At 45.9% G+C, this 14,654-nt stretch overlaps 1 protein-coding gene across 6 annotated transcripts; it reads left to right on the plus strand.

Annotated features, from left to right (window-relative positions):
- LOC121556493 (epsin-1-like) lies at window positions 1-14,600 on the plus strand. 6 transcript variants are annotated; one of them, XM_045226481.1, is made up of 13 exons: window positions 28-72; window positions 2,254-2,375; window positions 3,027-3,129; window positions 3,921-4,079; window positions 6,289-6,417; window positions 6,801-6,921; window positions 7,179-7,339; window positions 9,124-9,195; window positions 10,503-10,586; window positions 11,129-11,423; window positions 11,969-12,127; window positions 12,318-12,551; window positions 12,683-14,600. In XM_045226481.1, the coding sequence occupies exons 3-13, from the start codon at window positions 3,061-3,063 to the stop codon at window positions 13,138-13,140; spliced, it is 1,941 nt and encodes a 646-aa protein (XP_045082416.1). In that variant the 5' UTR covers window positions 28-72; window positions 2,254-2,375; window positions 3,027-3,060; the 3' UTR covers window positions 13,141-14,600. The 6 variants fall into 6 exon arrangements, with proteins under 6 accessions (XP_045082417.1, XP_045082416.1, XP_045082415.1 ...); XM_045226480.1 differs by lacking the exon at window positions 28-72 and adding an exon at window positions 79-471; XM_045226482.1 differs by lacking the exon at window positions 2,254-2,375 and having other exon boundaries at window positions 1-72.
- The last annotated feature ends 54 nt before the right edge of the window (window positions 14,601-14,654 follow it).

Genomic DNA, 14,654 nt, shown 5'->3' on the forward strand with positions numbered 1-14,654 from the left:
GCGGTCTTTCCTGTAGTCGGGAACGGAACCGGAAGTTCCGCCATCTCCTTGTACCATTCGAGCTACAACAGGGTCAGTATAGACTTAATCTAGATGTTCATTATGGTATATTGTCAACAGTTATTACATATTATAAGTAATATTGACATAGTGAACGTTCCATAACCATCGGTTTTATGTTAAGGATGGTGGTGTCACTCGATCAGATCATAAATACCACTCGTATTCTGTTGCCACTTGAGCAGCTAGCCAGCTAGCAACAGGGTTCAACGTTATCTCATATGTTTGTACTATCGGCTACATCAGCTACCTAGCTAGGTAAATGGCAATGTTTCATTCAGTGTCGTGACAGGAATACCAATATTTAGTTAGTCGGCTTTCTCTCTCACGCTTTCCCCTTAACCCCCACCATAATTGTAAAACGTTAAAAGTGATTGCGACTGAGAGAGCCAAGGAGAAGAGGAGTTAACGGTAAGTGGCTAACGTTTTCCAGCTGATAGCTGGGAGGGTGGTACCAGATAGCTAACGTTAGCCAGCCTAGCTAGCCAACTAATTTGTTAGTGACCCCTTTTATCTGGTTTGGATGGCCTTCTAAGTTTGCCAATCAAGTTCATTACACTTCCCATTTTGTTCTTTGGCAGTAGTAGTTCAAGTATTTCCTGTAGTAATGTTTGCATTGGTGTTGAATCGCTATGTAGACTGTTGTGAGAGATGATAACTGGTTAGCATGCTAACTGGGTGGGGGTCTCTGGCTCAGGAGGGTGTGTGACTGTCTGATAGCGACTAGGAAGTGGGAACGAGCGTAGAGGCCACAGTTCTGACATTGTCTTGATCGTTACACCGCCCTTGTTTTTCTGGCGTTAAGACAAATATGGGCTAGTACTAGCGCCATAGCTTTGGCTTGCTAGCTAGTTCAATAGTTTGTTAGCTAGCTAATATTAGACTCAGCCAACTAGCTAAGTTTGTCTGGCTTCAGCTAGCTAGTTGCATGTGTATTGCATGTTGGGGTTTGCTTGCCAATGATGCATCTGCCGTTGAATCCACATTTTATGTCTAGCTAAAGTGTCAGTGAAACTCCAAGCAAGTTCTGATACTTATTCCACTGTAGGCTGTCCTGAATATTTAAATGTCAATGACCTCAACCCTACACATCATAATGTGGAGCACTGCATTAGCTAAGCTCCCTATTAATAGTTCAACTTGACAGTACAATAACATAGCTACATGCAACACCTGGACATCTCCTGTCCTGTTGCATGTAGCTATGTTATTGTACTGTCAAGTTCAACTATTGATAAGGAGCTTAGCTAATGCAGTGCTCCACATTATGATGTGTAGGGTTGAGGTCGTTGACATTTAAATTAAGCACAGGAGCATTTCTCAATTCTTGAATTGGAATTTCAGATAATTTCCTCAATTTATGTAGAATTGGCCTGAACCCTGTTGATGTGTTGAATTGTGAGAGATATGGGCTAAGCTTGTCCCTTATCTACATTCAGTCTTGGTAGATGCATGAACTTTGGAACGTTGCTCCAGTAATCTCTAAACTGACTTTTGGAATGGTTCTCTCTCTGCTGTGTTATGCAACCTAGTCTCCTATTAGTACAACCTGTCGTCTTCCACTCCTTATTAGTCTGGTCGGCCACACTGTGCTAGGGTTATTCAGCAGCACTGGAACAATTTTGGCAGAGGAGATGGTAAAGTCATATAGGAATATGTTGTACCTACTTATTAGATTAGTTTATTAGTCACATACACAGGGTCACAGATGTAAATGCAGGGCACAGTGAAATTCGTAAGCTCTGAGCTCCAACAGTGCAGGTCAAAAAGAGAAGTGAATGAAGCCCACTGGGATTATTCATGCCACAGCATTGTTAAACAGCCCACAGAGTACTAACATGTAGTTCAATGACGTCAAATAGTGACACTGTTCAAGCCTGCATGCGATGGCCATGCCCATCTGACAGCATTAAGTGGGTCAGATAGTGAAAGTGAATCAAAACTAAAGTAGGGGCCCTTGAGTTTTTCATAGATGTGTCAACCATGCCTGTCCTGGTACTGTATGTGTGGACAAGAACGTCAAGACTGCTGCGCCCCTGCCCAAAACACTATGCCTAATTCCAATTAAACCCTGCCTAGCCCATACATAGCCTAGCCTACGTTGTGTTTGGGGTGAGGAGAAGCTCAGGGTTTTCACTTTGGGGCCCTCAACACATACCGGTAAGATTAGTGTTGTCATCTCTCGCTCCACAGGTTTTTTATCACCCCAAATCTGTGGTTTTGGGACTCAATGTCTCTGTGAGGAGAGATGGACAGCCTGAGACAGAGCGCTCTGTAAACGAGTGGAGCCGGAAAGAGAGAGACCGATTGAGAGAGTGAGTGTGTGTGTGCTGATTTTCTCTCTCTGTTGACATAAAGGAGCACTATGTCCACTCAGTTTGATTGCTGGTTTAGCTTTTCTCATTCACGCAATGTCTGCCTGTTCATCTTGATGACTCTCTCTATCTTGCTGCTTTTCTTTTTCTCTACTCGTTTCTTCTTCTCTACTCGTTTCTTCTTCTCTGAGTTAGGCTACTCTCCTCCTCTCTGAGTTAGGCTACTCTCCTCCTCTCTGAGTTAGGCTACTCTCCTCCTCTCTGAGTTAGGCTACTCTCCTCCTCTCTGAGTTAGGCTACTCTCCTCCTCCTCTCTGAGTTAGGCTACTCTCCTCCTCCTCTCTGAGTTAGGCTACTCTCCTCCTCCTCTCTGAGTTAGGCTACTCTCCTCCTCTTCTCTGAGTTAGGCTACTCTCCTCCTCCTCTCTGAGTTAGGCTACTCTCCTCCTCCTCTCTGAGTTAGGCTACTCTCCTCCTCCTCTCTGAGTTAGGCTACTCTCCTCCTCCTCTCTGAGTTAGGCTACTCTCCTCCTCTCTCTGCCGCTCTCTCTCTGTATTAACTCACTGTACACTTTGCCCTGGCTGCTATTTGTTTTGTTGTATTAACTGTTTTACAACCACTGTCTCTCTCTCTTTCTCTGTGTGGGTCAGATTTTCAGTGGAACCCGACAGCCAGACGGTTGCCATGTCGACCTCATCGCTACGGCGACAAATGAAGAACATTGTCCACAACTTCTCAGAGGCCGAGATCAAGGTTCGCTCGTCCTCTTCCCCCTTTCTTTTCTCTCTTCCTCTCCGACCATTTTTCCACCTACACATCTTTTAAAAATTTTATTCTTCTCCGTTTCCCATTGTCCTCTTCCTCCTTTCCTCATCACTTCTTTCAAGGCTATCTCACCTCATCCTCCTCCTCTGCTTCCTCCCTCTCCAGCTCTTTCTTCCTCTCCTCTCTTATCTATTGGTACTTTTCAAATAATACATTCCACTGTGTACTCCCTGCATCACCTCCTCTCTCTATCTGGGTGAATGTAATCATGTTATCCATTCATCATGATGGTTCTATCCAGCCTGTGTATTCTCACACCTCATCTCCACACCTCTGAGAGCAGGAGAGATGATCAGTTAAGGTGACCTACGATCACGGCTGTGGACTTATCAGGGGTTCATTTGATTAAAGTACTTTGCATAATTGTTTTGTCTGTTTTTACATGTTTAGTCGTGAGGTTCATATCGTAATATGTTTTGTTTGCTTGAGCTTGCCAAGGGAATGAATAGTCTGTTGTCTTGATATAAACTACCAGTTGATTAATCAATTAATTGATCACTAAATCACACCTTAGATTGTTCAATGTTGACTGCTTTCAAGTTTTTCTGATGTTCCATGTTCCCCCCCGTCCCTGGTCTCCTCCCCCCCTTGTCCCTGGTCTTTCCCCCCCTTGTCCTTGGTCTTTCCCCCCCTTGTCCTTGGTCTTTCCCCCCCCCCTTGTCCCGGTCTTTCCCCCGTCCCCTTGTCCCTGGTCTTTCCCCCCCTGTCCCTGTCTCCAGGTGCGGGAGGCGACGTCCAATGACCCATGGGGCCCCAGCAGCTCTCTGATGTCAGAGATCGCAGACCTGACCTACAACGTGGTGGCCTTCTCTGAGATAATGAGCATGGTGTGGAAACGCCTCAACGACCACGGCAAGAACTGGAGACACGTCTACAAGGTTTGCTTGTGTGGGTGGTATGGGGTGGTGAGAGAGGAAGTGAAAAGGAAAGTTGTGCGAATGTTTGTTCAATATTGACCATAACAAGAACGGGTGACATGTAGTCTGTCTGTCTCGTTTGTCTGCTCACACACACTTACTCTCACTGTTGTATGTGTGCACATAGAAATAGGAATTAGAATACTAGAATGGACATAACCAAAGATTTTTATAACTAAAGCAAGATAAAACACAGTCCGTCGTTTCAAATGGGAATAAATGTGTCATAGTGGGCAGAACAAGCAAGGAGGTGGGCAGAGCCAAGCACGAGCTAGCGAGATCCTATTGGCGTGTTCTAGCATGCATTTGTATATTTGCAATAACTCAATTCGCCTTTGCACTGTTTCTAAACAACGCACATTTGTAATACTTTATCAAAGGGTAAAGTCTACAAAACATAGTTCACTCTGTTCGTAACATATTTTAGTTTTGGGAACAGAACTGTATTGAGATCCGTTGTTTTATCGATGAGAAAATGAGCAGAATGTCTGCCATTGCTGGACACTGGGCTTCCTCTCACTACCATATGTGAGTGGAAACGCCAAACGGATGCTTCACATTTATACATCCTGTGAAATATCTGTCTCATTGTTCTATCTGGCTTCTTATGACAGTATAAAATATCAGCCATTTTGGTCAGGGAGTAGGTCAGCCAGTAATAAGATATTGTGTAAAACATTGAATTTGAAGATTATCTGTACATTATGCTTGTTATCTAGCCAGTCAGTTTTAGTGGAATCAGTGATTCCATGAATTTTTCAAATTAACTGCCGGGGCGGCAGGTAGTTTAGTGGTTAGGTGGCCGGTAAAAAGGTCACTGGTTCTATCCCTGAAACCATGAAACCGTGGGCGAATAGAATAAGGATGCGGATTGGAGCGGATGCAAATACTAAAATGTAAAATATATCTGATCTAACAAAGTGGATATTCGTCAAATCCGTCATGGTTGATGTATTGTAACAGGCTCACAATGTGGTTACTAAAGTCTGATTTGACTGCATAACATTTAGATGTAGTTCCTTTTCAGGTTTAGAAGATGTTGACTGCTAAATGCGAACTCCCGTTCATATAAGCTGGTAGCATAGCTACACAACATAATCAAAAGTATGTTGACATCTGCCCCTTGGAACATCTCGGGCCAAGTACTGTGTGGGATTATTGGTACCCCCTATGTCACGGCCTCCACTCTTCATTGGGTAGGCTTTCACTGGGAGATGATGGAACATTGCGGCGAGGGGCATACTTCCATTCCAGCCCAAAAGCATTGTAGGTCGGGCACTGATGTCAGGCGGAATTAGGCGCTCGCGATCGGTGGTCAATTGTCCAAAGGTGTTAGATGGGGTTGGGGTCAGGGGCTCTGTGCCAGGCCAGTCCAAGTTCTTCCACACCGGTCTCAACAAACCATTTCTGTTGGACCTCTCTTTTGTGACGAGGCATTTGTCATGCTGGGGAAATGGAAAGGACCTTTCCCAAACTGTTGCCACAAATTGGAGCACAGAGGATGCGCTAGAATGTATTGTATGCTGTGGCGTTAAGATTTCCCTTAACTGGAACTAAGGGGTCTGGCCCAAACCATTATTCTCCTCTCACCTAAGCGTTACAGTTGGCACTATGCATTGGGGCAGTGGTAGTTTTCTCCTGGTATCACGTCAAGCCCAGATTTTGTCCATCGGACTGCCAAGTGGTAAGAAGCGAATGGGTGTCCACATGCTAGTGTGTATATGTATGTATAGATATGTAGATATAGATGGATATGAGAAGATATAGTAGTAGCATACAAAATCGGTCGATTGGTAATCAGAAGGTAGTTTTGAACTGTAATGCAGTTGCTTTGTACGATGACATGAACCTGTATTGGGGTTGACATCCATAAAAGCATTATACTCAGATTTGTACCTCAACATAGTGTGAAATACACATATAAACAGTAGCCTAAATGAAGGCTAATTTTGCTGGGGGGCAATGAGGAGATTCAGGATCTTCCTTCACTGCCCTTTCTCACACTAGTTTCCATGGCAATTCCATTGTTTTGGTCGAGTTTGATTGACCTCTTTACCGCATCTACGGCTGCCATTCTCGTCCCATTCTGGAACTTTGAGGGTTTATGACATAGCTTCTCTAGTAATTTAATAGGATCTCTATGGTTTCTACTGTACTGTGTGTTCTCCAGGCTATGACTCTCATGGAGTACCTCATAAAGACGGGTTCAGAGCGCGTGGCTCAGCAGTGCAGAGAGAACATCTACGCTGTCCAGACTCTCAAGGACTTCCAGTTCATCGACAGAGACGGCAAGGACCAGGTACGACGCGCGCATGCACACACGCGTACACACACACGTTCCCAATCACATACTGGTACAGAATCACCACTCGCCTCTCATTCAAGGACTTTTTACAATGTTTTCACTGTGACCTCTTATACAAACACGGAGTGAAAAGCCAACAGTAACATGTTTATGGGCTGGTAATGGCTGGAGAACAATAGAGCAGGTCACAGGGAAAACACTGCATGGAAATGGAAAAACTGAAAACAGGAATGTAGGATGTAGCACTTAGTTTGCAGGTAAATAACTGACATTTATCAACTGTTAGAATTCAGGGACACAGCTGCGTTGTTATGAAGGTTGTGCACTGAGTGTTGTATGTACGCATGTGCTTTTACCTGCATGTGTGTGTGTGTCAGGGGGTGAATGTGCGGGAGAAGGCCAAACAGCTGGTAACACTGCTGAAGGACGAGGAGAGACTACGAGAGGAGAGGATCCATGCACTCAAGACCAAAGAAAAGATGGCACAGACCACCAGTGGTGAGAGACAACTACGTTACCCAGCCTGCACCAGCCACCAGGGGTTCTGAAAGGGATTAAGGAGGAAAGCAAACCATAGACAGAAATGTAGTTTTAAGTTGTCTGCTGTGATGCAGAGTTGCCCTGATCCTGGAGAGATGCATGTGGTGTTTGCAGGCTTTTGTTCCTGCCCAGCTCTAACTATGCCATGATTCAAACAATAATATTATCTTTCCCCACCTTTCCCTGTCCTCCGGTCCCCTCATCCCGTCCCTCAGCCTCTTCGGCCCCCTCAGCTCCAGGTCTGGGGGGTGGAGCTCTGTCTCAGGGCTCTCACTCTGGAGGGGCGGACCCAGAGCAGGCGTGGCCACAGAGCTCCGGAGAGGAGGACCTTCAGCTGCAGCTGGCCCTGGCCATGAGCAAGGAGGAGGCGGAACAGGTATACAGTACAGCCAGCCAACCTGGAGCTGGTGGAGGGTAGGCTGAGCCCCGCTGGCCAACCACACTGTTAACCTGAGGTCCAATGGTTTGATAAACGGGTTGATTTGTATAGGATATATGCACTGTACACCCTACAACCACTATACATAGAATATATACTCATATAAACTCAGCAAAAAAAGAAACGTCCCATTTTCAGGACCCTGTCTTTCAAAGATAATTCGTAAAAATCCAAATAACTTCACAGATCTTCATTGTAAAGTGTTTAAACACTGTTTCCCATGCTTGTTCAATGAACATTAAACAATTAATGAACATGTCAAAAGAAAGATGTCCAGGGTCCCTGCTCATCTGCGTGAACGTGCCTTAGGCATGCTGCAAGGAGGCATGAGGACTGCAGATGTGGCCAGGGCAATAAATTGCAATGTCCGTGCTGTGAGACGCCTAAGACAGCGCTACAGGGAGACAGGATGGACAGCTGATCGTCCTCGCAGTGGCAGACCACGTGTAACAACACCTGCACAGGATCGGTACATCCGAACATCACACCTGCGGGACAGGTACAGGATGGCAACAACAACTGCCTGAGTTACACCAGGAACGCAAAATCCCTCCATCAGTGCTCAAACTATCTGCAATAGGCGGAGAGAGGCTGGACTGAGGGCTTGTAGGCCTGTTGTAAGGCAGGTCCTCACCAGACATCACGGCAACAAAGTCGCCTATGGGCACAAACCCACCGTCGCTGGACCAGACAGGACTGGCAGAAAGTGCTCTTCACTGACGAGTCGCGGTTTTGTCTCAGGAATGAGCGGTACACCGAGGCCTGTACTCTGGAGCGGGATCGATTTGGAGGTGGAGGGTCCATCATGGTCTGGGGCGGTGTGTCGCAGCATCATCGGACTGAGCTTGTTGTCATTGCAGGCAATCTCAACGCTGTGCGTTACAGGGAAGACATCCTCCTCCCTCATGTGGTACCCTTCTTGCAGGCTCATCCTGACATGACCCTCCAGCATGACAATGCCACCAGCCATACTGCTCGTTCTGTGCATGATTTCCTGCAAGACAGGAATGTCAGTATTCTGCCATAGCTGGTAGAAGAGCCCAGATCTCAGTCCCATTGGGCACGTCTGTGACTGTTGGATGCGAGGTGAGGGCTGGGGCCATTCCCCCCAGAAATGTCCGGGGAACTTTTGCAGTCTGCCTTGGTAAGAGTAGGGGTAACATCTCACAGCAAGAACTGGCAAATCTAGTGCAGTCCATGAGGAGAGATGCACTACAGTACTTAATGCAGCTGGTGGCCACACCAGAATTACTGAGCTGTTACGCAGTTTTGATTTTGACCCCACCTTTGTTCAGGGACGCATTATTCCAATTTTCTGTTAGTCACATTTTTTTTTTTGTCATTTAGGCAGATGCTCTTATCCAGAGCGACTTACAGTTAGTGAGTGCATACATTTTCATACTGGCCCCCCGTGGGAAACGAACCCACAACCCTGGCGTTGCAAGCGCCATGCTCTACCAACTGAGCTACAGGGGACTGTCTGTGGAACATGTTCAGTTTATGTCTCAGTTGTTGAATCTTGTTATGTTCATACAAATATATGTTAAGTTTGCTGAAAATAAACGCAGTTGACAGTGAGAGGATGTTTCTTTTTTTGCTGAGTTTATATGATGACACTTATCTACCAGTCCATAACAGAAGTATCCGGGCATAGCAAGGTTAATCCAGGACAATGTGTGTTTCCATTCACTCACCTTTACCCTCTGACCCCTAACCCCCAGACTACTGTGGCCCCTCTGGAGGACGCAGAGCTCCGCTATGCACTCACACTCAGCAAGGAAGTACAAGAACAGGTCAGGGGGCAAAGGTCACCACCTGACCGACCGATCATCATCTACCTATCTATCTGTCAATCTGTCTACCCAGCCGGCGGTCACTCCATCGAGTCTTAATCCCAATCAAAATGAATGATATTCATAGGAATTATCTGTTGTTTCATTAATTCCAAACACACAAATGTCAATGGGTTAATAATATAAGCGGGTAAGAAGGAAATAAGTAGTTTTAAAAATAGCTCTCCTATGATTTAATCTGTGTAAGATTATGCATGGCGAAGACTTCATAATTGGAATGACTCAATTTAACCCGTAGCAGTTTCTGAATGAGTGATTACTACCATTTTATTCTTCCATTGCAAATTACTCTGTTCTCAAAGCATGCCTCAAACTACACACACAATGACATACTTAAACTCACTCAGTTAAAGGCATCTTCCAGTGCCAGCACTCTGCAAATTGGAGGGCAGTATTCAACCAACGCCGGTATTCAGAAGTTTAGAGGGTAAGGCAAACCAACACTCTACCTAAATATAAAGACAGGTTGTTTTATCCCAGTTTCCTTTCTTTTGTCTCAATTTATTTATTTTTATTTAACCTTTATTTAACCAGGTAAGCCAGTTGAGAACAAGTTCTCATTTACAACTGCGACCTGGCCAAGATAAAGCAAAGCAGTGCGATTTAAAAACAACAACACAGTTACATATGGGGTAAACAAAACAAAGTCAAAAATACAACAGAAAATATATATACAGTGTGTGCAAATGTAATTCTTAATTATAGATACAACCTCAATGTCATTCTAGAATCCTGATGTCATTGTAGAATGTCAACTTCCTTGTAGAAGCACAAGAAGAGGACTGTTGGTTTGTCTGCCCATGAACACTGCTGGATACAGGTAGTGGTTGAATAGAGAGCCCTGGCAGACAGTCCATGTCCACTGTGGCTGGGACCCTGAACAGTTTCTTCAGATGGTGAAGTTGGAAGCTGCCCATAGCGGCTGGTCTAGAATCAGTTTTTGATTTCTTCAAGGAAGGGAGAATGTTTTCCAACTCCCTAACGTGGGTTGAGGAGAGCTGATCTGAGAGCAGTCACTAAAGGCAGCATCTCTCCTGGAGCTTTGCATCAGGGTCAGATATGCTTCCCGTGGGAGTGAAATTAAGTTGCTCCCTAGACACTGATCTAATGTCAGTTTAGCATTTTCTCCCCAAATGGCTTTGGCTACAATTTGGAGGTAGTAAGCTGAACCTAGATCTGTGCCTATGGGCTGTCCTGCCCGAGCGCTTGTCGCAGGTGATGACATCACAGCTGTATGTGATTGGCAGGAGGAGAGGCTGCGCAGGGGGGACGACCTGAGACTGCAGATGGCCATCGAGGAGAGCAGGATGCAGAAGGCCAAGCCAGAGGAGGTGTGTGTACGCCAGCCATAGGGGAGGGATGGATGGGGGCTACACACTCTTTAGACAGTACCACTCTGTTCCTCATTCTCTCTCCTGGTGTTACCTGCTGTAGTTGTGTCTCTCACCTGTGCGTTCTGTGTGTGTTGAGTGAGTGGAGAAAACTGAAAGCTAAGGTAGTGAAGGCCTACACCAGAAGTGTTTCTGAACCCTATCAGGTATTCGTAAGCTTTTTAAATTAAAAGTTGTGCTTGAGCACTGAATGAGTTTGCCAATTATCTCAGTGACCGGTCAGCAACATCAATACCCAACGGACCGGTGCTGGTCCCCAGACCACAGGTTGAGAAACAAGAAACACCCTTCGCTCTCTCCCGTTCCGGTACTAGTTGATCTATCCCTTCTGTGTGTGTATGTTAACTGAGCGTATGCTCTGTGGTTTTCATTTTGTGTGTATGAGAGACAGAGACTACACTAGCCTTGAACTCATTGACTTATCTTGGTGTCTGTCCTACAACATCAGTGTGTGTTATAACCTGTGTACTATCCTCTCCCAGAGTGCGTTAATGGAGCTGAGTGCTGTGGACCCCTGGGGGGCTCCTGCTGCTGCCTCTGGGGGCTCTGCCGGCCCCTCACCCCCTCCCACAGTCCCCCTCCCAGCCCCCTCTGCCTCTGGCCCCTGGGGCCTGGCCCCCGCAGACCCTTGGGGCACCTCGTCGCCCGCCTCACCGCCCAACGTAGACCCATGGGCTAGTGGAGGGACAGCTCCCCCAACGATAGCCCCCAAGCCAGACCCCTGGGGAGAGACGGCCTCCTCAAGAGTCAACTCAGTTGACCCCTGGGGACCCTCAGGTTAGTGACCTCTGACCTTTACTCCCCTGGCCTCGTCTACACCTGTTACTCTCATTCCATCTCCTCGTCCCACACCCCTACCTACACAGTCTGGATGGACATCAATACATTTGGTCTATTTTCCAATACTCTTCAAATGACCAGCATGTTTAGATCATTTGGAATGTGACCCTCCATATCTCAGTCAGGGATATCTCTGGTTTCAATAAAAGATCTCTGTCCGTTCTTACCTCCTTTCAAGTGAAAAGACTGGCTGTCCAGCTCTTCCATATCAGTACATATAAATGAGAGAAAGGAAGCCATATTGGACTATTGGGATCCAGCCCAGCTCCTTGTTCCCTGTATATTGTACGGTGTTGTGCCGGGATGGGTTCCATTCCTGTTCAGTTCAAGAGATTAACAATCCTCATTGAAAATAATGGCACTTTTGAAATCTTGAATGGGAATTCCAATTCATCTTTTGAATTGACAGACTTGAAATAGTATTGACCCTGACCCTGGTGTTGTATGTGACCCAAACCCCTGTGTGTCTCCCTCCCCCATAGCTGTGACCCCCCCCAGTGTCGACCCCTGGGGCCCCTCTGTGCCCCTCTCCACCTCCTCCTCTTTTGGGGGGCCAATAGACCCCTGGGCTGGGGACGGGGTTGACCCCATCATCACCTCTGACCCATGGAGCGACTCCGCCAAACACACTAACGGCACAGGTACATCCACACACACTGACACACACACACGCACATAATGGCACGGACACGTGGATGAGATGCTCACTGACCCCCCCATTCACCCACCTTGCATTCCATCCTCCCTCAGTAATAATGGTATAATGCTGTGGTGTCTAATCAATGTTCACCTTCACGCTCTCTCTCTCCTTCCCTCCCTCTCTCTCTGTAGGACACCCAGAACTGCGAGGTCAGTTAACGGGCGACAGTGCGGGTTCTCCGGTGCCCTTTGACCTCACATCTCTGTGTTCTTCACTTCCTGTCCGTAAGACCCCCGAGTCGTTCCTGGGGCCCAACGCATCGCTGGTGGACTTGGACTCACTGGTGTCTTCTAAACCCAAACCTAAACAACCACCACCTCCATCAATCTCCTCCTCAACACACAATCCCTTCCTCCAGACCACAGGTACTGATAAAATACACACACATAAACACATGAACACACACACACACACATATTTTTAAGCACTTTGTGACAAATGTGTTTGTAAGAAATGAAAGGAAAGTAGATTGATTGAAGTATTCTCTCCTCTCCAGCCTCGTCTTCAGCTCCTGGCATGGCTGTAACCCCGGGCAGCACAATCTCCAGCAGGGGGGTTTCCCCGACGCCACCCCCCACCTCCAACCCGTTTGGCGCGGCCGCCCCCATGTCCTCCATCTCCCCACAGCCCTCCACACTGGGGCTCAGCGGCCTCCGCACCAGCCCTGTACCGCCCATTGCCATGGCATACCCTGGCATGGGCATGGGGCCTATGGGAATGGGAGCACCAGGCTTGGGGATGGGCATGATGCAGAGCCCCATGGGAATGTCCCCCTACGGCGGCCTCTCGCCCATGGGTCCTCCTGGGTCCTCTCACTTCATGGGGCCCGGTGTGGCACCGCCCCCACAGCTGAATTTTGGGGGGCCTACGGGGGCGGCTGGAGTGATGGGGGCTGGGGGAGCAGTGGGCGGGGCAGGAGTGACGGGCGCCAGCACCAATCCTTTTCTTCTTTGAGAATGTTTCGGCACTCCCCCTTCCTCTTCAACACCCAATCCAGGCCCTGCCCCGCCCCCTGGCTCATCTACTGCCCCTCCCCCCAGAGCGATCCTCCTTCAACACAAACAATTTATGTTTCCAAAAAGAAACATGTGTACATCTATATATTTAAAGAAAAAAAAGAAAATCAAATTTTGTTATTTTCTTTCAGAAGCATTTACATGTATTTTTCTCCTAGCTCAGATGAATTTCAACAACAAATAAATCTTCTTTATTTTGGTTCCTTTCATTTCAGTGGGATGTAGCGGGAGGGAAATAGACGTTTATTTATTTTTATTTAGTTTTAATGTGTGTTAGTTTCTTTCAGTCCTTTCTGAAATAAATGTGTGGGTGTTTGAGAGTTAGGCTTCATCAGTAATGTCACTCTGATATAATATTGTATTATTGCACTGACCGAGAGAGAGAGGGGACATAGCCACTAACAAACTGAAACAGAAACAAACTCCTGTACCTGCCGCTTCCTCTCTCTATCTGTAGAAGAAAAGAAAGGATGAACACTGAAATGAAGAGTGCATGAAGGAGGATAAAGAACTCCTGAACAAGATTTGGACTGAAAAAGCTTATGTTAACAGTTCAGGCACAATATAGTCAAATCATTCAATAGCTGTTCTATTTTTAATTTAATGTTTAATGTCATTTCTTTCTTTCTTTTTTTGCTCCTGGGAATGAATAAACAAGGGGAAAAAATGTACGCAATTATGCCATTAAACCAAATGCTTATTTTTCTTACTGATTGTCATTGAAATCAAAAGAAGGCATCTTATTGGTTGAGGAGAGATGGAATGTGTTGTGCAAATGTGTTGTGTGGAAGAGAATGAGTGTGTGTCAATGTGTCTGTCTCCATTCATTCTGCATCCTCGCTTATTTGTGATTCAGAAGGCAAGATACAAAATCTATTTTTTTTGTTTTTAAAAATTGTCACTTATATCGATGCTATGTGATGTTGGGATTTCAAATGAGGTATTATAAGGGTCACATTTTTCTGCCAATTTTATTTCACACATTTGTTGTATTAATCAGAAGCATTAGTCTTTCTCACTCTTTCATACAGGATGCCTAGTCTGCAGGTGTTTCTCTCGGCATGACTGGCGCCTCCTTTCGGTTTATCCCTCACTCCTACGGGGGGAGCGCTACAGATGCTTCTTTTAAAAAAATACGATTAATTCAATGAATGAAAGAAAAAAAACTTAAACAACAGGGGACTTGATAACATGCTCCATGCTGTTTCTTTTAATTGAGTTTGATGAATTGATTGTTATTTTATATCAACTAAAAGATCTCTCTTTTATCGGGTAAGGTCATTTTGTGTGGTGTTAACTGTGAACATTCACATTTGAAAATGAAAATGAAAAAAAATAAAGAAATTTAAGAAATAAAACAAATCCACAAAGGGTATGTCGCCTTACGTTACAAATCTATCTGTTTGGTGTACTGTGTGTTTGATGTGCCAATGCTGTTGGACAGGGAAAAAC

The sequence above is a fragment of the Coregonus clupeaformis genome, chromosome 17 (genome assembly GCF_020615455.1).
Source record: "Coregonus clupeaformis isolate EN_2021a chromosome 17, ASM2061545v1, whole genome shotgun sequence".
NCBI lineage: Eukaryota > Metazoa > Chordata > Actinopteri > Salmoniformes > Salmonidae > Coregonus > Coregonus clupeaformis.

Coding starts and splice junctions, on each gene's coding strand:
- LOC121556493 (XM_045226482.1), top strand. CDS start 3,061: ATGTCGACCTCATCGCTACGGCGACAAATGAAGAACATTGTCCACAAC. Junction 9,196..10,502: donor GCAAGGAAGTACAAGAACAG/GTCAGGGGGCAA, acceptor TGTGATTGGCAG/GAGGAGAGGCTGCGCAGGGG. Junction 11,424..11,968: donor TGACCCCTGGGGACCCTCAG/GTTAGTGACCTC, acceptor CCTCCCCCATAG/CTGTGACCCCCCCCAGTGTC.